The sequence below is a fragment of the Eleutherodactylus coqui genome, chromosome 5, assembly GCF_035609145.1.
Source record: "Eleutherodactylus coqui strain aEleCoq1 chromosome 5, aEleCoq1.hap1, whole genome shotgun sequence".
NCBI classification, from domain to species: Eukaryota; Metazoa; Chordata; class Amphibia; order Anura; family Eleutherodactylidae; genus Eleutherodactylus; species Eleutherodactylus coqui.
Window position 1 is genome coordinate 213827429 of NC_089841.1, and position 26052 is coordinate 213853480.

General features: G+C 46.6%; 1 protein-coding gene across 1 annotated transcript; it reads right to left on the bottom strand.

The window, feature by feature from the left end:
* C5H9orf85 (chromosome 5 C9orf85 homolog) lies at positions 1-26049 on the bottom strand. Its single transcript, XM_066604173.1, has 4 exons — positions 25876-26049; positions 17268-17374; positions 8188-8301; positions 1-2056 (listed from the first exon to the last, which is right to left on the bottom strand). The coding sequence occupies exons 1-4, from the start codon at positions 25975-25977 to the stop codon at positions 1870-1872; spliced, it is 510 nt and encodes a 169-aa protein (XP_066460270.1). The 5' UTR covers positions 25978-26049; the 3' UTR covers positions 1-1869.
* Between the last annotated feature and the right edge of the window lie 3 nt (positions 26050-26052).

Sequence of the window (26052 nt, forward strand, 5' to 3'; positions counted from 1 at the left end):
AAAATGCAATCACAAGTGCAGGAAGATTGTTTTGTAGATTCAGAACATATAAAATTCTTCGATTTTGCAAACGCCTTTGTGTATTTTGTCCCTTTATTAGTTTCGGCTGTTGCCACGTTCATGAGTCTTCAGGCTCACACACTACTTATAGGTCATGTTATCTGAAGAATGGCAACTATTCTTTAATCATGAAAGTTTTCAGTAAAAGCTCTATAACTTGTATAGCATTAGGATAGCGTTCTGTAACCACACAATGCTTTGTCACTTCAAGGAAGAACCACCAAGAGTGCTTGTAGCTCCCTTTTGAAAAACCTACTACACTTCACCACAAGAGGTCACTGTACACCAACGTGAAGCCCTGCAGCAAACAAAAGGTTTTCTACATTAGCATGAAGTGAACTCAGTAGTTGGCAACTGGGTAATTCTAAAGCCTTTTATTATCAATTCCGTCCTTTTAGTTTTCACGCTATTATCAAATTTTGCCATTTACTTTGACATCGTATGCAAAGATTTCAAGAACAATTATATAGTAATCACATGCGGTAATTCGTTAAATAGAGTACAAATTATAGAACATAGAAAAAAAGGTGCAGAATATAGAAAATACATTAGAATGTTGCAATATTAAAAAAAATAAAGGAAGGGAAACTAAAAATAACCACTTAGTGAAATATATATTATAGCTAGCATAGAAGTTGAACATAAGAGTCCGTATGACAGTCTGATGGAGAGATAGAACTACACCAAAGGGGGGCAACACATAAAACAAAGCGAAGAGGGGGAATGTAGGGGGCAGGAGAAAAAAAAGGGGGGGTAGGCGTAAGGGAGCTTAAAGAGTCTCCATCATTCCAATTTACAGTGGGAAATTAAAGGGGTTTTCCAGGCTATTCTGATCAATGGTTTTAATTTCAGGATAGGTGATCGACTAGGGTCTGCTGCTCGGTACCTCGACCAATTATCTATTTCGGTGCCCACTATCAGTGCCGAAGCAGAGTGTATGAAGAGGAAGCAGATCGCTACAGAAAACCCCTTTTAAGATAATCAAGCCTATCCACAAATGGGGAATTCAACTCTACAGCAGCTCTTAGAGATATGCTGAATACAGTCACAAAATGGAGAGGAGCTGACCCATTGACTTCTATGGTAGACTGCTCTATGATCTGTGCAGAGGTCATTGTGCCGGGAGGGGGAGGAGGTGAGCTGTGACAATCACCTATTCTGCATGGTTGATCCTGTGTTAGGCTTCACCTTTCAGTATAATCCTGCTTGTAATGGATAGTGAGAGGACTGCACTGATCAGCTGTCTGTGTATGGTTTTCTGGCTTGGTTTCCTAGTCCCAATCATTGTTATAAAGACCTGTATAAAGGGTCTGACATTGATTGAAGGAATGCTGCCATCCAACAGGTGGCGCTGCAGAGGTATCATTCTATCTTCCTTATTTGCATAAACTACCAAGAGGAGCATGCATAGCCGTATAAGTCTCCTCTCTCACTTTTCAGGTGTCTTTTCACACCCCTTCTGAGCGCTCTCCTTGGGAAGCGACAACCCACTCACCCCCTATGTGTCTCCACACACTTTTTGGGAGCTCTCCTCAAGGAGAGACGACACCCCTCTTGACTTCCCGATTACAAGAACATATGTTACTGGTACTTTATGACAGTATAACCAATAGTAACGCAGTTCACTAAAGTAATGTATTGGCTAGTTACAGAACGAGGAGGTGCAACCCCGCCCCCACCTCCCTCTTGACAGAACGCAAAGATACAAAGTTTTCTCGTCTCCATTCCACGTGAATTTATAATGTTACTTGGATATTGTGGAAAATGTATAGGTATACAGCTATAGGTAGGTCAGCATCTTCTCTAATGTTAGCTGCCGCTCGCTGCAGCTTTTTTACAGCGTGTGCCGTTCACATGCTTCGTACGTTTGCCATCATCGCCATCATCTTCATCAGACTCTAAGTCTAGATCAAAATCCAAGTCATCCTCTTCCTCACCAGCGGCATCATCGCCCTCATAGGGTGCGGAGGGGTCTGTCTGTTGTAGGGTTGCAATTCTAGAATGGGGGGGAAAAAAAAGAAAAGTTACCTCAATAAGTTAAGTTTTAGAAGAAAAAAAAATAAGAGTATCTGGAACAACACACTAATTATGCTAGAAGTGATTGGATTCAGATCGGTGTAAACAGCATTAAAGTGAACTCGTTATTTTTTCTGTGCTTCCCTCACCATGGACAGCATACAGTACTGGCAGACAGGCTAATGGCAGTGGCCTGTTGCTCATGGTGCCATCTATAGTGGGTTTTAAGAACTTACAACTTGTTTCTGCTACTCCTGGCAAGAGATGAGGACAACACTTTTCAACCAGCGGCGCAGAGTGCCAAGTCAACAGAAATGCAGTCCTAAGCTCTCGCTCACGACCTGAAGGTTGCGAGTTCAATCCCCACACGGTTCAGGTAGTCGGCTCAAGGTTGACTCAGCCTTCCATCCTTCCGAGGTCGGTAAAATGAGTATCCAGCTTGCGGGTGGGTAGTAAATAAATTACCTGAAAGTGCTATGGAATAAGTTGGTGTTATACAAATAAGACTTATTTGTATTTAGTATTTTGCTAACCATCTTGGGCAAAGCATTCTGCATCTTGTGGGTGGCACAGGATCCATCATTCACAATAGGTGATAGACATAGCTCACCTCCTCCCCCCTCACTGCATAACTGACCTCTGCATAGGCCACAGATCATCATAAGAACACTCTTCAAGAAAAGTCAATGAGTCGCCTCCAGTATTTAGGCCGGCTTCACGGGAGCGTATGCGTATTTTTGCATGCGGTTTTTTTTACAGTGATCAAGAAAGCAGCGTCTTTCAAAAGGATTCTGTTTCACACGGCACCGATCATTAATATATATATTTTTTTGCATATATTCTTTAATTAATAATTTTATGGATTTTCCCCAAGAGTAAACATACTTGTAACCTCTTCCCAACACAAGGCACCTCTGGCCTGTGAACATCTCATGACGTTCTTACATTCACACTGTCATCATGGTTTAGAACGACAGCCACAATGGCAGTGCTAGCCCCCTTATACAGGGCCAGATGGACCCCACTGACTCATAATGGGGTCTGTCAGGCTTCTATAGAAGTGCGCATTCTTTTAATTGGAAGAATAGTTCTGCATGCTGTGCTCTTCCTCCCGTCACATCTAACAGAACTGCCCACAGAGGTTTTGCATGGAGTCACTGAGGGTAGGGTGAACCCAGAACTAGTCACTGCTGCCCATACATTTTTCCTACACAGGCCACTGTGTAGGATCTGATCTTACAAAAAAGCTTTACGTCTTCATGAACCCCAGCGTCATGGACTTAAATAAAATATATTCAGGAACTTAAAGGGGTTCTGTCAGCAAAACTAAATAACTCTATACTCACCTGTGCCTTACCCGACCGTTCACCAGCCTTTCTATCGCAGTGAAGAAGCTGGCAAAGTTTCAGCTTCCACCACTGCCGGACGGCAAGTACTGCCACCCGGGCCGCATCTAACCTGTGACATCTTGGATAGTCAACGGCGAGTGTGCATGCATCCCCCTTTCCCAGTGCACTTGCCGTGGACTCTGATTTATATTACAGGGCAGCCCTGGCGTCAGCGGGGTACCGATGGGAGATGACCCCTCACGCGCCAGGAAAAACAAGGAAGGGAGGAATTACAACGGGATTAGGTAATTTTACTTAGTTTTTTTTTAATATTTTCCAGGTTAACATGTACAGGGATGCAGGGCAGGATGCAGGGCACAGGTAAGAAAGGGGTTTTGCTGACAGAACCCCTTTAAGGTCAACTTTGAATAAAACTTTTGAAGCAGAAGCACAGCCTTACTGTCGGGAGGGCACTACCGATATGGCGAAGAATACCAGAGCCCTTACTGTCAGGATGGCACTAATGATATGGCAAAGAATACCAGAGCCCTTACTGTCAGGATGGCACTAACGATATGGCGAAGAATACCAGAGCCCTTACTGTCAGGAAGGCACTAACGCTATGGCGAAGAATACCAGAGCCCTTACTGTCAGGATGGCACTAACGATATGGCGAAGAATACCAGAGCCCTTACTGTCAGGAAGGCACTAACGATATGGCGAAGAATACCAGAGCCCTTACTGTCAGGATGGCACTAACGATATGGCGAAGAATACCAGAGCCCTTACTGTCAGGATGGCACTTAGTAAGGGCTCTGGTATTCCTTGCCATATCTTAAGTGCCATCCTGACAGTAAGTGTTGCAATATTCTTCGCCATATCGTTAGTGCCATCCTGACAGTAAGGCCTCTGGTATTCTTTGCCATATCATGTCAGAAGGGCACTAACGATATGGCGAAGAATACCACAGCCTTATTATCAGGAGGGCACTAAAGATATGGTGAATACTACAGTATGTGAAATACTGGTAGTTATTCCAAAGACCGTACAGAAACAGCAACGAGGAGGTTTGTTCCTGCTTTGATAATAGAATAAAACACTTGAAAATGGTTCCAACTCAATCTATCATTGTGCTGCTCACTATATTGTTTGCACAGTCCGATGTGCTTGCCTGCCAGAGAGTAATGGTTCCGGTGGAATGTTCCATACATACATGTAGAGTCATGGCTGCAGGAGACGGGCCAAGTGTTACATCAATGCTAGGTAGCTTCAACTTGTTGGAGAAAACAATGTAACCCCAGTAGACTTTGGCTCGTTTGTCTCAGTCCTCTATAGATGATCAATTATGCCTTAATCTATGCTGTCGTTTTGTCAAAACAGAGGGGAAAAAAATCATGCGAACAAGAAGAGCAAGAAAAAAAAAAAAAGCCGTTCTGGATGGATGCCACCATTGCTTGACAAACAGCAGTGCTACCAGGTGGGCACATCGTGTTAAAGGGCCTCACCCAAATGACAAGTTATCTAGTATACTTTCTCTGGGATTAAAGTTCTCCTTAAGGCCTCATGCCCACAGACACGCACGGATTCCGCATGCGTACCTGTCTGTGTCTTGAAGTTCTGTACTGCAGGTGTGTGCGAAAGGACCTGTGCACATGCACAGTACAAGTTTTGTTTTTTTTTCAAACTACAAAATCTGCGGCCCATCCACAGTGTCAATTGCGAATGGGCCGTGGCTCGGGCGGCTTCTATTGACTTCAATGAAAGCTGTCCATGTGGGAACCGTAGGAAAATGGAGCATGCTGCGATTTGTCATCTGCGAGCAGAGACCACAGTTTTCCATAGCGTGCTAAAAAATCCGCCTGTGGACATGAGACCTTAGGCGATCATCTGCTGCCGTTTAAAAAAGTACTGGAAATTGACACAAGGGGTTCTATCATACGTAGCAGAAATGCTGCAGAATTTCCGCGGCAAAATCCACATTTCCGAAAACGAAATAGTCTGAAAAAATCCACACCGACTGATCTGCAACTGATTTGGGCAGTAAAAGTGTTCCCCTCGCCTTCCAATTCTTCACGCCACCAGCGCAGCGCTTCTCCTGCTACCCAGCACCGCTAGTCAGGTGATGCAGAAGGTTGATGTGGAAGCGGCAAAATAATTTTTTTTTCTGACTACGTTCATCATCTGGGGTAAATAATACGTTACTTTAATAGACCAGACTTCTATGGACGCAGAGATACCAAGAATTTTTTTTTTTTAATTTACATTTTTTTCTATTATAAACATAGTAAAATTTTTGTTTTGAACTTTCATTACTTTTTTTTTGGATTAATATAACTCATCCACTCTCGGCTCAATTATTGCAACTCGCTGCTGATTGGTCTCCCCCGCGCCAGGCTCTCCCCCACCCAATCCATCCTGAATGCGGCAGCCGGGCTCATCTTCCTGTCCAGCCGCTACTCGGATGCCTTTGCCCTGTGCCAGTCCCTGCACTGGCTGCCTGTCAAATACAAAATCCAATTTAAACTCTATCTTCATCCATAAAGCTCTCCACAGCATCACGCCGCCCTACATTGCCTCCCTCATCTCAATCCACCACCCAGCCCATGTCCTCTACTCCGCTAACAAAATCAGACTGAGTGCCCTTTTAATTCGAGCCTCTCATTCCCACCTCCAAGACTTCTCCAGAGCAGCACCAGTCCTCTGGAATGCACTACCCAAAACTATTCAGGCAATCACTGACTCACAAAACTTCAGGCGTGCCCTAAAAACTGACCTCTTCAGGGAGGCATACCATATCTCCTAAGCCAAACCCCTCTTTACTCCCCGATAACATGCTCCTTGTCCTACCGACTGCAAAGCCTGCCGGCCACCATAAACTGCCCCCTGCAGTCACACCGTTTCTGCAGTCACACGGCTTAGGTCTGACCATTGTCTATGAATATAGCATCCCTCACTCTCCACCTCGCCATACTGTGCACATCTCCAGCCCCTTTACCTTCTGTATAACCCCATTACTTGTAGTATGTAAGCTCGCTGGAGCAGGACCCTTACCACTACTTTTTCCATCAGCTGATTACTATGTAACCGTGGTTTTTGTATCTGTTCTCCCCGTCTTGTAAGCGCTGCAGAATATATCGGCACTGTATAAATAAAGATAACTCATTTTTACATTTTTTTCCTTTTTTAAAGTTCCCATAGGGGACAAGAACTTGTGATGATTTGATCACCCCTGCAGTATGATGCCATAATGTTTCATTATACTGCAATCTGACAGGGAATCAAGCCACGACGCAGGCATGGCTAGATAGGCAATCTGCAATAGTAGCCCTGGGAGCTTTCAGAAGGCCCCCGGCTGCCATTGCAACCAAACAGCACCCTGCAAATCTGCACAATGCGTATGCACATCAATCTTATTGCAGTGGCCGTTTGGGACCCCCGAACTCCAATCAGGGCATTTAAATCCAGCTGTCAGAATTGACTGTGACATTTAAATGGTTAACAGCTGCGATCAGCGAGAGTGCTTATCAGAGCTGTTGTGGGCAGGTATCAGTTGCAAAAAACAGCCGCCACCCACCACATTGTATGGCGTGGGATCGACTCCTGATTCCCCTCTGTACACATGTAGTGCAGCCCCCTGTTTAATGCTTATCATCTTGAGGCTGAGATTTTTTAACTTTCACAACAATCCTACGATGTATCAGCACAGCATTAGCTGAGGCTATACCATTTTCTGCATGCTTTTGGGGAGAGTGGAGGGGGTGAGCAGTTTAATTATCATTACCTTCTATAGTCGCCTAAATAAGCTACAGGCAAGTAGTAAAAAAATCAGGAGGCTTAGCTGGGATCTCCTCTAATATAACCGTATGACTGGAGCTGTGTGAGCATCATCAGTAACTGACAGTTTTTGTGTCCCTCCCAACACAGTTTCTGTGGTAGAAATCATGTAATCGCATCAGGCAAACTGAGAATTTGACTAGAAAATAAATCCATAACCCAAAGCAGATCTGAGCTGGTCAATAATCAAGATTAAATAAAACGTTAAGAAAAAGAAGGAGGCCAGAAGCTTCAGACAGAAAGAAATAACTAACCGAAGTAATGCTAGCCGCTACCCACATGTGCTGAGGGGATAGCTGCATTATGAATGAAAAACAAAATAAAATCACCGGAGTGCCCCCGCTTATGTATAGGACACTATTCAAATGAACGGGGTTCATATTGGTGTGCCTCGCAACACACAAATCTTGTGCGATTTTCTCGGCCGTGTGAGAGTGGCCCAAGATGGAATGTGCCAAGAATGACTCCTATCCATAGAATCACAGAAAACTGAGGAACAAGACCCTACGGTCCATCTAGCCTGCCCTTACATTATTTCCCGACGGCATATACTAATCCCAGGTAGCTTAGATGGATTATTAATTTTCCAACCACATCAGCTGGAAGTTGGTTACACAAATGTACTACTGTTTCAGTAAGAAAATATTTCCTGACATTGTTTCCAATCCCCCGCCCCCCCAACTAATCTCAGATTGTGCCCCCTTGTTCTTCTATTCAGCTTCCGAACCCACTTCCTTCCTGAACCTCATTTATACCCTTACCATATTTAGAGATTTGGATCATCCCTTTCCCACCCTCTCTTCTCTCCTCCAGGCTAAACTTATAAGTGTTCTTCTTTCCACCCTCCACTATATTTGTAGCCCTCCTATTTCTGTCAGCCCATGCTTCCACCTCCAGGCTACGCAGACAGAAGAACGCCATCAGCACCAGTCAGTGACCCGCTACTTACGGCAGCACAATGTCTTCCTTTTTTCCACACTTGGCACAAAGTTCGAGTTGAAGGGCGCATGGCTTGCATATGATGTGATAAGCATCCTTCACCGTCCTCTGCAGGCACTTCACACTGAACAAACACAAAACAGTGACACAGTAATGTATAAACCACAATATTTGAGTTGCTCCTTACAAATAATGAATGCCTGGCCCCCAAAACATCAAAAAGTAGTTCTTTGTTGTCCGTGGAGAGGTGTGCTAATCTTGGACAATAGGCCTAAAATTATTCGTACTAAGCAGCGAAGAGACAAAGTATCCATTATTGGGCTTTGTATTCTAAAACACATTCTGGTAATACTAAACTCTTTACTGCCAAGGTCATCGGGGGACGGGGAGTGAAGTAGTTGCTGGTGCCTCGTTGCACTGCTGTCCTCCGGCGGATCTTCTATGTAGTGGTTTTCCACCTTTGCATAGCTCCATTCCAGTAAATGCATTAATCTGCACAATCACAGTAAGCAGCAGAGCGAGTGCTTGTAATATCTGTATCAGGCTTAGGAGATAAGGTCTAGAAACAATTGTCATCGTCTTCTATTGTTCACTTCATAGAAGTAAAAGGAGATTTAGAAATAATTGCTCAGCATTAAAGCTTTAAAAGGCCAAGACTGATCCATAATCTCGCAGTAGCAGATGACAGTCTAATTACAGAACACACGCAGAAGAACGGCAAAACACAGCCAACGAGAACGCATAAAATTAGAGAGGACACTAATGCCCTAAACAGCGGAAGAATGAGAAATATAGGCATCTTCCTTCTTGTACTTAGTTAGATGTACCATGACCCTACTAGATTATCCTGAGGTAGGTAGCTGCACTCTATGCTATCCTAGGACCGTTTACCCTGAACACACAGGTTACAAACTACGGGGCAGATTTATTAACCCTTTCCAATCCACTGTCTGACGTCTGAAGACATTCCGATTAAAGGCTGTATAGCTCCAATGTCGGAAGATGTCCGGCAGGGTATTCTTACTGTAGATTACTGGCCACTCTGTTGTCGGGGGCCTCTCCAGCATGCCCCATACCGCAGTACTGGCGCTAGCCAGCAGATGGTGCCATTATATAATGGCAGAAAGAGAAAGCCAACTAGAAAACCCTGAATCCAAAATTGGATTGCAAAGGGTTAAAGGTTGTGTGATTAGAAGGAAAAAAAATTAAAGGCTGGACGGGAGATAGACTTTAAAAAAAAGACTGTATACTCGCCTATCTTCAAAATTTATTAAAAAGTGCATGTCTGCGAAAAAATAATTAGACTTTCCTAAAGGCCTCCTGTCTTCGGCACGCGTGGATTCCGCCTGGAGAATCCAGCATGGACTCCGCCCGTGCCCGTGGCTGGTGACCCTGCATACCTGTCCGTGTCTTCTTACTTCTGTATTACGGATGTGTGTGGACATACCGGCTGTCACACCAGCGCACATGCGCAGTACTGATTTTTTAAAATTTTTAAGTCTCCTGCTCTTTTCGCAGAATCCGACATGGAGTGCAGGCTGCGTGTTGGACGGCTTTCATTGACTTCAATGGAAGCTGTCTGTGAGGGAACCTCAGTGAAATGTAGCACGCTGCGATTTTTCATCCACGAGCGGAAACCGCAATTGTTTTCCCCTCATGTGCGCGAAGAATCGTTTTTCCATAGCGTGCTATGGAGGGTTATTGCTGCAGAACCCGGAGGCGGAGGCCGGCCCCAGATTCCGCAGCAAAAATCCACCCGTGCGCAAGGCCTAAGAAAAAATATGAAACCTACACTTGCTATTTGCACAATTTAGAACGGATACTTTTGTTGAAAAGTTTATGGCCAATCATTCCTCGCTGGACCCCCATCTACTTTCCCCAAGGGGCAAGAAACAAAGACTGCAAATTTTAGGGCAAATATGCCAAACTGTGTAATTTTTATTTTTACACCATAAGACCGCCTGCACACGGGCACAAATTTCCCGCAGAATTTCTGCCAGTGCATTACAAAACGCAATTCTATGCACACAGCCGCGATTTGTCCGCGTGAAAACACGCATGTTCTATTTCTGTGTGGGTCTCGCAGCCGGCACAGAGCAGAGCAGACGCGGAAGCAGGTGAGCCGCATTGGTCACTGCAGGGGCGTGGGTCGGATACCGCTGCGAGAATTCTCGCAGTGGGATCTGACCCGGCAGTCTGCAGGTGGCCTAAGACAGTTTATAAACCTCCCCATAGGTTACAACCCAGGATACACGTACCTCGGGGGATGTCTTTAGAAGGTTATTTACTCGTGGACTAAGGGGTATTTAGAATGCAATTTATTTGCATAAGCCCGCCAGCAGTGGAATCCGACCCCGACACCAGCCGGCGTCCGCATGTTCCTGTCTCTTTTCTCTTCATCCGCACTGCAGAAGGCCGCAGCGAGCCGCCATCAGAAATGCGCAGTACAGATTTTTTTCCCCACGTTTATTTTTTTCCATGCTGTCACTAGGCAAGGACGTGGAATCCGCGACCTGTCCACAATGTTAACTGCAGACGGGTGGCTTCCTTTGACTTCAATGGAAGCCGCCTGCGCAAAAATAGAGCATGCTGCGATTTTTCTTCAGTTTGTGTGCAGGTAGAATCAATTTCCCATATTATGCGGTATTTGCTGCGGATCCGCGGTGCGGACGCCCGACACAGATTCCGGAGCAAAAATGTGTGCAGGCGGCCTAAGAGGAAATTAGCTTATGAACATTGAGGAACGTTATGTAAAGTATTGAAAACACGTAAGTAAACAGTCCAAGACCTCATCAAATCATTATCACAATGGAGCGTTTCTCAGCGCCACTCCTCAAGCACCCCCAGCAGGTCATGTTCTCAGCACTTCCTTAGTACTGTAGCCTGTGTTCTCTCTACGGGATATCCTCAGATCATGACCTACTGGAGGTAGAGGAGGGCTGGAGCTCAGGAACACCCAGAAGATTGGAAGAGTAAGATAATCAAAAACACTTCTGTGCCCACTTGGTATTTTTGATCAAACTTTAGCACTAAAAGTTATCATCATTTTTAACTTTCAGCTTCAGGAATTAATCTTGTCTTCTAATAAAAGGGGTTTTCCACTAAACACCAGGGGATAAGTGATAAATGTATGGTCACCGCGGGTCTGACCGCTGGGACCTCCAACGTTGCACCGGGATTCCCTTGTGCGAAGAGTAAAAGAGTAGCTGATGAATAAGGCCTCTTTCAGGTGGCCAGATACTTGCCATTATGGAGTCAGGGAGAAATTTCCCCCCAAATAGGCTAATTGGCTTCTGCCTCTTTGGGTTTTTGCCTTCCTCTGGATCAACAAGGGGGTTGAAACAGGCTGAACTAGATGGACATTGTCTTCATTCAGCTTAACATACTATGTTAATAGAATAGCCGATGGGTGGATGAAATATATTAAAGACTTCCCGAAAGAATGCTTGTCCAAAACTTCCATAGATAGAAAGTTTCTAGAGATACAAGAACCTAAAAAGGTAAAAAATATTTGCCGGGCAGGTTCCTATAGTTGCAAACACAGAACTAGTGGGAATAGTTTGGATGCCCTAAAAGTTAGTAAGCAGGGCAAGAAGGTGAAAATCTTGATTCCACCCTTTATATAGATGCCTTACGTAAAGAGAACTGGTTTGGTGACAGGTTAGGTTACCTTTGACCTAAAATCAAAAACCTGCAAACATGTCCGTCTTACCTGTATTCTCAAAGCCAAAGAATAAAGTTTGAGAAACTTTCAGGAATGACTTACAGGTGATGCTGTAGTGTCAGGCTTACTCACCTGCCATGTATGAGCACATTCTTAGACGGTGTTGGCACAATGACTCACGGCGACGTCACGCTGAGCTGCGCCCACAGTCATTAGTCTACTCACCGGTTTCTCTAGATACCGGCGAACCAGCAGAAGTCTCTTAGCCTTCAGGGACTGTTTCTCTAAGGTGTGACTTACAGTGCTGCGCCTTTTCAGCATTGCCACTTGTACCACAAAGCAAATAATGCCGAACATTTACAGTGTTAGCGCTCTAATCCATAATTCATCCAGCCGTTAACCCTACGTTAACCCCTTAAGGACAAGGGTGTTTTGGTCCTAAAAGAACCAGACACTTTATAGGAATTTCACTGCCCTATTTTCTTTCTTCAGCTACCAAAATTATTTTTGCTGCATTTTTTCCCCAGTGATACATAGGGCTATTTTTTAAATATCTTTTTTCACTGACTTTCCTCCTCTGTCTTTTAGATCATTTGGGGTTAAACTATAAATAAAAAAATATATTTTTTTAAGCTTTAAATGAGTATATTTACGTTACTATAAAGTATGGGAATGGGTTCCTTATTTTGTTTCGGACGTTTTGATATATAATTTATATAGTCTTGAATTACAGGGGGCATATGGTGACTGTTTTGGTTGGCGGTGGGTCATTTTCTTTTTTATGTATATATTTTAGTCTGTAAATTTTTTTTTTACTTATTTTTGTAACTATTTTTTTTTTACCATCTATGTCCCCCATGATGTCATACAAGACCTCTGGGGGTCATTCACATTGTCTTTTTATACTTTTCCACTGTAGCTGGGGCATCCAAAGGAGCCCCAGTTATAGTGAAAAACTTCCCACTGTTAGTAACAGTAATCACTAACAGAGCTGATCAGGGTGCGCTAGGACCCTGCAGCTCTGCTGTAACAGAGAGCACCCGGCAGTCACATTTTAGTACATAGCGATCATTGTGCGCTATGTAGCCTGGAAATGAGAAGGCAGAAGCACTTAAACACTTCTCCCTTCTCCTCCGGGTCCTCGGCTATGTCTGACAGCTGAGGACCTGACCTGTTCCTGCTTAATTGTAGGAGCAAGAGCTTTAATCTCCCACCATCTAGAAGAAAGCAGGTTTCATCGCCAACATAGAAGGGGGTTCTTTACTGTAAGAGCAGTGAGACTGTGGAACTCTCTGCCTGAGGATGTGGTGATGGCAAAATCCATAGAGGAGTTTAAAAGGGGACTTGATGTCTTTCTGGAGCGGAAGGATATAAATCTTAGGTTAATTGTTAATCCGGGTATACAGGCAGGTAGGAACTATTAGGGGTTGATCCAGGGAATAGTCTGATTGCCATTAGGGAGTCGGGAAGGAATTTTCCCCGAAAAGGGCTAATTGCCTCCTGCCTCTTGGTTTTTTTTGCCTTCCTCTGAATCAATAGCATAGGAGGATAAACAGGCTGGACTAGATGGACATTGTCTTCATTCGGCCTTACATACTAAGTTACTGTACTTCTATCATTGGCCAGGATTAAGTGGCGTATATTAACCACGCTTGGGGTCTTGAAAAGGTAAAAAAAGAAAAAAAAAGGTAAAAAGGATTTCACAAAAAGTTAAAATACTATTGATATACCCAAGGAAAAATCCTATTGTGGTAGTCTAAAGATGCCCATATACAATAAAAAGACAGATGGTGCATGGACTATACTCCGATCATTCATGTGCATAATAATTCAAAAATTCATAAATATGCATTAGCCAAGCTGATGCAAATAAGTGCTTTTAGGGTTGCCTAGCCCCAAATTTCTCTGACAAAAAAAAAATAAAGACAAGTAATTAAAGAGGATCCTACTGGCATGTTTTAAAGAGTTGACAATACAATTTATGACCACTTTGGCCAGTATGTTCTACATTACTCATAGATGAAATGTATCCTGTACTGATAGGCTGGGTTCACACAGGGCGGATTTGCCATGGAAATTCCATGCGGAATTTCAGTGTGACCGCTAATCCCAAGATTAGCCAGCCATGTGGATGAGATTTGACCGCCAATCCATCGCGACAAAGTGGGCATAAGCCGACGCTGCGGCGCGGATTCCCCGGCTACAGCAGGTCTATTATTTTTCCCCCCGTTGCAACCGCGCTCTTCTCTATGGGAGTACAGCAATAGCGCGCAGGAAGGCTTACTGCCCCAACTGCATTATAGGAACAAGAGTAGTAGAGCACCACCTAAATAACGAATGAGGTGCAGCCGCGGGTGTTCGACAACAACTATGATGATCTAAGAAACTAGAGTAATTGGGCTTATCTCTGATTTAGCGATATGTATCCATGGTATGCTGCATAGAAAAAACCCAGATCTGGATCACAAACCGGAGATCAAACCAATGAGAAGCTTTAGGGCCCATTTACATGCAAAGACAATCTTTCAAACGATTGACAGTTGTAGTGATCATTTTGCATAAAGTACTAATGGGCACTAATGTCCATTAGCAGATTATCTCCGTTTGCGTGTAAATGAGCCTCCAGCAGCGGTTTGCAAATCCCAGCATGTGGTCTGAACTTTGCACTCTGCATTATCTTCGCACGGGCTGCCAGCTGAGTACAATGTGATTATCTGCTGCAATACGCAGTGAATAGAACCCCTTGATTTCAGTGGGTTTGTTCACGTGTCCGTATTCCGCGCGCACATTTCATTTGTGCAAAAAACAATTATACCCGTGTGAAGCCGGCCTTAGGTTGGTACTAACACCCTGCATGGATACAGGCTCTCTCTGAAAGTAGTAGTCTAGGATTTAGTGTACTATGTACTTCCCCCAAATGACATCATTGAATGGCTGTGATTGGTTCATCAAGCACCGGCTGTGATTGGCCGAGGCTGCGGTCCTGAGCCAATCACAGCATTTACGTAACCAGGGCGAGAATGGTCCGTTACCGCTGAGGACGACATGTAAGACTGCCGGAGCATCTGGAGAGCACAGAGAGGGCCTGGGACAGCACCTGTGAAGGGAGTATTGTTTTTTTTCCATGTAGGGTTTATATTTCAAGTGACACCCCCCACCTCCCCAGAAATCAGGGTAGGGCTTATTGTCGCCCTGACACATATTGATTAGCGCAAGGACGCACAACCTTTTATGCTCCAAGGACTGCATTGTCATGTTACGCTACATCAAGCGACTGTAGTAAAACAAGACGCTTATTGGTTAATAGAGGCGCATGCCATGCAGGCACGGCCTGTAACTATATGATGGGAGCCTGGATTAAAGGGGGTCATAGGGGATAACGTGCTGATTGGTGGGGGTCTCACCGCTGAGCACGAGGGTCCTCTGTCCTTCTCATTGCAGAGATCTACAGATGTTTTTGCTGTTCCGGTTAACTCCCCCCCCCCCCCCCCAACTAGGCAAAGTAACTGCTAACACCTCTACATGTGACGCAGAACCCCATGCAGAGACCATGGACCCCGGCAAGTACTCCTCTGTGCACAGTGTGTAGTGCTTTACATACATGACACATATTCCCACGCCTGTAAATATATCCGACTCCACCCTTTTATTTCCCCCTTCCTACACAAGTATCAGTAGGTGGCGACACACAGCCCTGTGACTCCTCCGTCACTGCCTTATACACAGCTGCCTTATGGACAGTCACAGAGCGGCGTGAACGCTTCCTTTAATGACAGGGCAAGGTTTCCATCCATATCTATACACTTCAGTAGTTGTAATTGAAATAGCGCAAAAATCGACAAAATATACACTCTTTTACTATCCAAATCGCACCATATGATGGAAAGATATGTAAATTAGGGTCTCCTATAAAGTTAGGAACTTTACAGACAGTTTATGGAGTCATGTAGTAAGTTTATTAATGCAAAGCCATTAGGAGCACTAAGGTCGGGCTCACACAAGCGTGATAGGCGGTGAATGGAGTCGATGAAAGTACTTTGATCTTCATTGATCCGTTCACACTTGTGTATATAAATTGTATATAATACGTGCGTAAAACGCATGTTCTATTGTACCGCATATTATGCGCGATAGAGACCCTATTGTTCTCTAGGAGTGCAAAATAAACGCTGTACATATGCTGTACGTATTGCGTACGTGCGGCATTTATAGATAATGTCACTAAGCGACAGAGCAGGAAATAAAAAAAAAAAATTCTGACTCCGCAGGACAACGCGTGGGAGAAAATACGCAGCGATACGCCGTCTCGTAGACCTTCACACGGGGCGATTACAGCCCGAATTATCACTGGGGACCGTGAATAAGGGCGATAATTGTTCCGCATACAATCAACACTGTCCTGAGCGAGAAATCACTCACTTTTAGGAGGCGCTTAGTTTTAGCAGAACTAACAACCAAGCGACCGTCGGCCCGTGCAATCAGGCAGTGATTCAACTACGAATGATGGGCGTTTACTGTGAATGAAGGCAGGCGGATGGGACGACTTCACCACCATTCACAGAACGACTATCGCTCCTGTGTAAAGCATACCGCTTGGCGCTCGGCTATCTCCATAGACCCATTGAAAATGAATAGAGTGGCAGCGGACTTGCATGACCAGCATTTCATTCATTCTCGCATGATGACAGAGTTCGCTCGTGCAGCCAGATTATACATGCAGACAAATCGTTTACATTTTGTTCGTTCCGCCATTTACATTCACTCAACTAGTGATTGGGAATAATCGCCGTTTACAGGTATCAAGTTGTGAACGGGCCAACGATGATGCCTGCATAAAACGAACGCCGAATTATAAGTGAATTAATTATTATTTGCCCTTCAATCGTCGGCCGTGTTTACGCTGAACGAATACCGGTCCAATTTGCACAATCCGACAAGGTCTTTTGAATGACAATTGTTCCGTGTAAAAGGGCCCTTACACTGTCACATTGGAATAGCTAATAAGGGAGATGGAACTATACCGCTGCAGCACCACCTAGTGGAAGGCAGCATTCCTGCAAGTCAATGTTAGACTCTTTATACAAGCCTTGTAACAATGACTGGGAATAGCTAAAATAATGCGCTTCTGAGTACAAGATGAAAGGATGCTTGGACTCAGAAGGCAACGCTAATTGGCCGCGCAGGTGTATTTCCCTTTTTAGGCAATGTCTTAAGTTACATCAGGGCCTCTGGTAAAGGATGGCTCTCCGTCAGGAACGATTTCATATACAATTCTTCCCAGCCGCAAGCTTCATGGAAAAAGTCTCAGATTTCAGATAAAAGCTTTATTGTTTCCCCAACTCCTTCATGTTCCTCCCAGAGGCATTAGCAGGAAGCTTGTGGAAACCGTGTGAAGTAGGAGCTAGATAGCCCACCGCATCACTTACCACTTCTTGGGCTGAGACAAGGGCTTGTACTTGCTGTATTTCACCCGCCATTCCAGCACCTCCTTGCAGCGCTGGCACACGCCGTCATGTTGTTTGGAGTTTATCTTCTAAAAAGGAAAGAATTCTAAAATCAACGTACAGAACATCTGGAAAAAAAGTTTACTTACTTAGCCGGGTAAGCAAATATTGGACGTACTCCTACATGCAAGTGACAAATAACGCAAAATCCCCCTTCATATATATATATATATATATATATATATATATATATATATATATATATATATATATATATATATATATATATATATATATATATATATATACACACATACACACCCATCTACAGTATGGTTGGGTCACGGATACTTTCTTAAATCACTCCTGATGGTGGATTTCCTCCTGGGTCGTCATAGATCAACCTAATGAGTCCTTTCCGATTCTACTTCCCAAGCAGTATAGGGACAGGGTATACATATAATGGTGCCAGAGAGGTAACGCTTACCGCACCGAGCAACAATCTTAAAAACTTTACAGTTAAGAAAAAATAACTGACATATCAGATGTGAGAAAGTCAATATTTGCTCAGCTTGTATAGTCTACGACTAGTTGACATCCGTATGGCACTTTAACTGCTTAGTGACCACCATCTAGTGTTTTTACATCCTGCAGGTGCAGGACGTGTATGGGGGAGATCGCAGGTAAGAAACAGCTGACACCTGAAGGCAACAGCCCCGACAAGGCGCTCAGATGATCTGAGCTGTTAACCCTTTAAGTGCCACTGTCAATTCTGACGGCAGCGTTTAAATCCCCTGAACGGGCAGCTCCACCACCCACGGCACACCCCTCCCCCCGACTAACACACGCCACTACAAACCTCCTGGTCCTCTCTGCTCTCACTGCTGACAGATAGCCACAGGACTCAATCAGCAGCTTTTGGGCGTTACCACAGCCATTACTGTAACTCACTATGTCTCCACCCATAGTTCCGGTGGAGACATATTACACTAATACCCAAACTGTCCCCGTGGGGTGGCCTGATAGGCTGCCTGCCAGATGGCAGAATGATGTAATGCTGTGGCATTACATCATACTGCAGGAGTGATCAAAGCATCGCAAGTTGTGGTTCCCTAGGGGGACTAGAAAATAAATAAATAAATAAATAAATAAAAAAGTAAAAATAAGAATAAAGTTTTACAAATTATAAAAAAAATAAATGTTCAAAAAAAACAAACAAAAACCCTTTTGCTTTATTTACAATAAAAGAATCTAAATAAAAACAAAAATACATATTTGGTATCGCTGCGTCTGTAAAAGTCCGATCTATCAAACTAATGCATTATTTACCCGCAAGGTGAACGTCGAGATGTACTTTTTTTAGTCACCCCGACTCCAAAAATGGTACCAACGGAAACTAGAGGACGTATCGCACAAAATGAGCCCACATACAACTATGTTGATGGAAAAATAAAAAAAGTTATTGTTTGCTGAAGATGAAGACTTCAAAGATGTTTAAAAAATTAAATATCTTTAAAGAAAAAAAAAAATACAGGTAGTACAGCAAAAAAAAAAACCCCAAAAGACTATATAAGTTTGGTATCGTAGTAATCGCACTGACCCATAGAATAAAGTTATCATGTCATTTTTGTTGCAGTTTGTGCGCTGTAGAAACAAGACGCACTGAAAGATGGCTGAATGGGTTTTTTTTTTCCATTTCCCTCCACTTTTATATTTTAAAAGTTTTTCAGTACATTATATGGTACATTAAATAGCCCCATTGAAAACTACAACTCGTCCGGCAAAAAACAAGCCCTCATACAGCGACATCGATAGATAAATGAAGGAGTTACAATTTTTTTAAAAGGGGGGGGGGGGGGGGGAGGAAAAAAGAAAATAGAAAAAACAAAAAAAAACAAAAAGGCTCCATCACTAAGGGGTTAAGTCAATAAAATCTTCCAGAAGAGATGGCGACATGGTGCTGCGGCCCTGTGTTACCACATAAGAATCTCTGCAGGCAGAAGGTGAGAGGGAGGGACTGTCTGCTCTGGGTGATTGAAGAGGGTCCGAAACAAGAGACCCCTAGTATTAACTTGGAATTCCAAAGAACAGATTCTAAAGATGTAATTACTATCTCTAATTTCCCTTTCGCACTCCCAGTCTATAAACTACCCGTGCTCCGTATTGTAATATTCCCCCAGACCGTCCTGTAGTACGCCGGTCTCCTAGATGCCTCAGGACCACACAGAGCACAGGCCGTTTACAGGCTTGCTGCAAGGAGGGGAAGTGAGCTCAGACATAATAATGCAATGGTTGGAAACTAGAGGATTTCAGGGGGAGCTAAGCATACAGTATATACACACAATATATCAGAAGGGTAACTCTTGCCCTTTCATTTGCATTACTTGTCACTTGTATGACCAATATTTGCTTACCTGGAGAGGACAAGGCAGAGAAATGCTGCTGTTATTTTTTTGCGATTCTCTGAACATTTTAGGTGTTGAAGTATTTGTTAAATTCACTATATGGATTATAGTAATGCGATATTTACCATGTGCATCCTACTGTTTTATGACTCACGGACTACAATGCATGTGACCCAAGAGGATATTTAGGTTTTCTCGTTACAGCCAGAACTTCAGTAAGATGTAATGCTCAAAGCCTATTTGACTGAAATTTCAGAATCAGCAGCCATGTGTGTACATGATAAGCTATTTCTAACCATTCTATGACTTGTATCCTGTGTTTTTCCTATTCTCCTCTCTGTAGGGTGAACATCTCAGTTCTCTCAGGACTGGTGAGAGGAGCCTGGCTGTTGTGCTGTGTTCTGTGAACTGTACACAGAGGTCTGCAGATCCTGCTCTCTAAAAGTCTGACATACAAACATGAAGTCACGTAGGACAGTGCACAGGAAGAGTGAACTATGGAGATGTGATTTCTGTAGCTAAACACACAGTAAAAAGCAACTATTAGCTGCAGGCTTTGTGAGTGCGAGTCTTTCCCCCCTCCCCCCTATATTTCAATGAGCCCGATGACTCATCCCCCTCTTCAACCCCTTTTAAGTCTCCACATCTCCCGTCAATCAGGCTTAAAGACGATGATGACCAAGAGGGGATGAGAGACTACTGTGAAAGAGCAAAGACAAGAGACAACAAAAGAGACAACGAGAGACTAAACAAACAAAAAAAAAAAAGGAGGATAGGAAGGAAAGGAAGTATGAAGTAGAGATCTTGCGTTTTTTCTTTTTCCCCCCTTTTGTGATTCTGTGAACATTTTAGATGTTGAAATAGTTGTTAAATTCACTATATAGACTGTATTAATGGGATATTTACCATGTGTATTTTTATGTGTTATGACTCTTGGAGGTGAGACGACGCACACGGGGAGGACGACGACACAAGAGAGAGGCGGCGAGACGACGCACACGGGGAGGACGACGACACAAGAGAGGCGGCGAGACGACGCACACGGGGAGGACGACGACACAAGAGAGAGGCGGCGAGACGACGCACACGGGGAGGACGACGACACAAGAGAGAGGCGGCGAGACGACGCACACGGGGAGGACGACGACACAAGAGAGAGGCGGCGAGACGACGCACACGGGGAGGACGACGACACAAGAGAGAGGCGGCGAGACGACGCACACGGGGAGGACGACGACACAAGAGAGGCGGCGAGACGACGCACACGGGGAGGACGACGACACAAGAGAGAGGCGGCGAGACGACGCACACGGGGAGGACGACGACACAAGAGAGAGGCGGCGAGACGACGCACACGGGGAGGACGACGACACAAGAGAGAGGCGGCGAGACGACGCACACGGGGAGGACGACGACACAAGAGAGAGGCGGCGAGACGACGCACACGGGGAGGACGACGACACAAGAGAGAGGCGGCGAGACGACGCACACGGGGAGGACGACGACACAAGAGAGAGGCGGCGAGACGACGCACACGGGGAGGACGACGACACAAGAGAGAGGCGGCGAGACGACGCACACGGGGAGGACGACGACACAAGAGAGAGGCGGCGAGACGACGCACACGGGGAGGACGACGACACAAGAGAGAGGCGGCGAGACGACGCACACGGGGAGGACGACGACACAAGAGAGAGGCGGCGAGACGACGCACACGGGGAGGACGACGACACAAGAGAGAGGCGGCGAGACGACGCACACGGGGAGGACGACGACACAAGAGAGAGGCGGCGAGACGACGCACACGGGGAGGACGACGACACAAGAGAGAGGCGGCGAGACGACGCACACGGGGAGGACGACGACACAAGAGAGAGGCGGCGAGACGACGCACACGGGGAGGACGACGACACAAGAGAGAGGCGGCGAGACGACGCACACGGGGAGGACGACGACACAAGAGAGAGGAGGCGAGACGACGCACACGGGGAGGACGACGACACAAGAGAGAGGAGGCGAGACGACGCACACGGGGAGGACGACGACACAAGAGAGAGGAGGCGAGACGACGCACACGGGGAGGACGACGACACAAGAGAGAGGAGGCGAGACGACGCACACGGGGAGGACGACGACACAAGAGAGAGGAGGCGAGACGACGCACACGGGGAGGACGACGACACAAGAGAGAGGAGGCGAGACGACGCACACGGGGAGGACGACGACACAAGAGAGAGGAGGCGAGACGACGCAAACGGGGAGGATGACGACACAAGAGAGGAGGTGAGACGACGCACACAGGGAGGATGATTACGCAGAGACGAGGAGCCAAGAATCTTGCCTTCACCGGAAAGAGTTCAAACTCATCTCTTAAATATCTTGGTGTAATTATGGACTAGGATAATGAAGAATAATAACCAGCACTTATTGTAACAATGTGGAGAAGAACAGCATTCTAATATAACAAAAACGTGCACTATAATAAATGGCGTAACAACATCCGACGCAGTCAGTTCTATCTAGTCAGATGTAATCAAACAAGAGAAAACATTGTCCTCACACAAAGCAACATTGTAGGACATCCTCATTGATAAAAGGTCATCCCAAACCTCTAAGGGCCCATTCAGACCCAACGAGTCGCACTCAAAATTTGTTCAAAGCCCTCTTTTGAGGGATAACCGTTGGGTCTAAATGCACAGACATCATGTAGTTTTTGTGCACGAGTCGTTCATCGTTCAATTCTAGTTTTCTTGAATTGAGCGATAAATAAATCTTGGTATTTGTATAGCGCCAACTTATTCCGCAGCGCTTTCAGGCAATTATTACTTATTACCCCCCACCAAGCTGGGTTCTCATTTTACCGACCTTGGAAGGATGGAGGGCTGAGTCAACCATGAGACGGCTACCTGAATCATGCGGGGATTGAACTTGCAACCTTCAGGTCGTAGACGAGAGCTTACACTCTGCGCTACACGAGGCTCTCTAGGTGCAGGATATTATCAGTCGGCAGCGCCGATAAGATTCTTTCAGCTCCTGTCTTGCTGGTAGTTCACAGCAGGACACGAGATGTAAGCCCAAAGAACAATGCAGCTGTTTGTTTATGGAGAACAGCTGTATGGTTTGCCAAGCCATAGTGGCAGTGTCCCACTCCGCCTGCATAGCTCTTTAGTAGCTAATTAGCTACTATAGACTATGCAAAGATGATCGCTCAAACCTCTCACTCAAACTCTCGTTTGAGCGATCATCTGTCAGTGTAAATGGGGTCTAAGAGACAGCATAATGAAAAGCAAACCTTGGGTTCACAGAGCAGCCACCTCCAGCAGTCACAGGTCCTGGTCAGCAGCAACCTGGAAGCACACAGTGGCTGAGAGCCAAAACCCCTTTAAAACTTTAAAGGGGTTTCCCACTAACAAAAGTTGCTGAATTAGTACAGGGACCACATTTACTGCAGACAGTAATACTAACAATTGCAGAATCTTGTAAATCCCCTTATTTCTGTCCACCTTCTGTACCCCCGTGTTTCTCTTTACTTCCTGGTTCTCTTATAAGAAAGGGGGCGGCCGCTGTGACTACTCTGATGTCATGAAGCTCCCACAATCCACCACTGTAGCCTCAGCCTATCAATGTAGCACTCGATAAACCAACCACAGCCATCGCATTGGTTTATCGAGCGCTTCATTGATTGGTTCTCTCAAGTGCTACTCAGCCAATCACAGCCAGCAGTTCCTGGAGGTGGGATTTATGAATCCTGTAACCAGGAGGCGATCATCTGTTGGCGGCTGAGGGCTTCAGGACGTGCGGTGGAGCTACAGAGGGCAGCAGGATCAAGACCGACCCAGCTAGGTAAGTATAATAATATAAGAAAGGGTCTTATTTTCAGAGAAACACAGAACTACTGGGGGCCACAGAGAGGGGCGCTGCTGCTACTTCTACTACAACTGTGGGCCACAGAGAGAGGGGCGCTGACGCGACTACTAATACTGGGGGCCACAGAGAGAGGCGCTGCTGCTACTTCTACTACAACTGTGGGCCACAGAGAGAGGGGCGCCGACGCTACTACTAATAGTGGGGGCCACAGAGAGGGCGCCGCTGCTACTACTAATAGTGGGGGCTACAGAGAGGGGCGCCGCTGCTACTACTAATAGTGGGGGCTACAGAGAGGGGCGCCGCTGCTACTACTAATAGTGGGGGCTACAGAGAGGGGCGCCGCTGCTACTACTAATAGTGGGGGCTACAGAGAGGGGCGCCGCTGCTACTACTAATAGTGGGGGCCACAGAGAGGGGCGCCGCTGCTACTACTAATAGTGGGGGCCACAGAGAGGGGCGCCGCTGCTACTACTAATAGTGGGGGCCACAGAGAGGGGCGCCGCCGCTACTAATAGTGGGGGCCACAGAGAGGGGCGCCGCCGCTACTACTAATACTGGGGGCCACAGAGAGAGGCGCCGCCGCCGCTACTACTAATACTGGGGGCCACAGAGAGAGGCGCCGCCGCCGCTACTACTAATACTGGGGGCCACAGAGAGAGGCGCCGCCGCTACTACTAATACTGGGGGCCACAGAGAGAGGCGCCGCCGCTACTACTAATACTGGGGGCCACAGAGAGGCGTCGCCGCTACTACTAATACTGGGGGCCACAGAGAGAGGTGCCGCCGCTACTACTAATACTGGGGGCCACAGAGAGAGGTGCCGCCGTTGCTGCTGCTGCTACTACTAATACTGGGGGCCACAGAGAGGGGCACCGCTGCTACTACTAGTGGGGGGCCACAGAGAGGGGCACCGCCGCTACTACTAATACTGGGGGCCACAGAGAGGGGCGCCGCTGCTACTACTAATACTGGGGGCCACAGAGAGAGGTGCCGCCGTTGCTGCTGCTACTACTACTACTGGGGGCCACAGAGGGGTGCCGCCGCTGCTGCTGGGAGCCACAGAGAGGGGTGCCGCTGCTGCTGCTACTACTACTGGGGGCCACAGAGAGGGGTGCCGCCGCCGCTGCTGCTGCTGCTACTACTGGGGGCCACAGAGAGGGGCACCGCTGCCACTACTACTGGGGGCCACAGAGAGGGGCACCACCGCCGCTGCTACTACTACTACGGGCCACAGAGAGGGGTGCCACCGCCGCTGCTGCTACTAATACTGGGGGCCACAGAGAGGGGCACCGCTGCCACTACTACTGGGGGCCACAGAGAGGGGCACCACCGCCGCTGCTACTACTACTACGGGCCACAGAGAGGCACCGCTGCTGAGCTTCTACTACTACTACTACTGAGGGCCACAGAGAGGGGCGCTGCTGCTACTACTACTGTGGGCCACAGAGAGAGGGGCACCGCTGCTACTACTACTGTGGGCCACAGAGAGAGGGGCACCGCCGCTACTACTACTGTGGGCCACAGAGAGAGGGGCACCGCCGCTACTACTGTGGGCCACAGAGAGAGGGGCACCGCCGCTACTACTACTGTGGGCCACAGAGAGAGGGGCACCGCCGCTACTACTAGTGGGGGCCACAGAGAGAGGGGCGCCGCTGCTGCTGCTACTACTACTACTACTAGTGGGGGCCACAGAGAGGGGCGCCGCTGCCGCTACTACTACTAGTGGGGGCCACAGAGAGGGGCGCCGCTGCCGCTACTACTACTAGTGGGGGCCACAGAGAGAGGGGCGCCGCCGCTGCTACTAGTGGGGGCCACAGAGAGGAGGGCCGCCGCTGCTGCTACTACTGCTGCTGCTACTGCTACTGCTACTACTACTACTACTACTACTACTACTGGAGGCCACAGAGAGGGGCACCGCTGCTGCTATACTATTACTGGGGGCCACAGACAGGGGCACCGCCGCTACTATTATAGGGGGCGACTAGAAAAAAATGGAGGTAAAATCTTGTGTTGTGATAAGCTGCATGTCTAGCCACGCCCCTGACCACACCTCCTCATTAGTGGGGGGGGAGGGGCTACCAAACTATTTTCCGAGAGGTCCCCCGAGGCTGGAGAGGTTTTTTAAACACCTGTGGATGAGGATATCCGGTCATCTTGGTACAACCCCTTTAATTCTATATATAGACTTCTAATGGTCATTAGAAGGTAAAGACGCTGTAACCCTAAAGCACGTGGCTCCTAGATGGAGACCCCAGCACTGGAGCTGTGTGACAGCAGGGGGCGCCCGTGCAGCAGACACACCTGTCCCCTCCTCTCACCTTGGTTTTCGTGCTGCTGTCATGCTTGTCGTTCTTAAACACCGTCATATTTCGATGCTTCTGCGGCCGGGACCGCTGCACGTTTCCCTTCTGAGAACTCATGCTGATGAAATTGACCCTCCGCAGCACCCGTCCTCACGGCTCACCATAATAGACGCAGCTATTGGCTAGTCACCT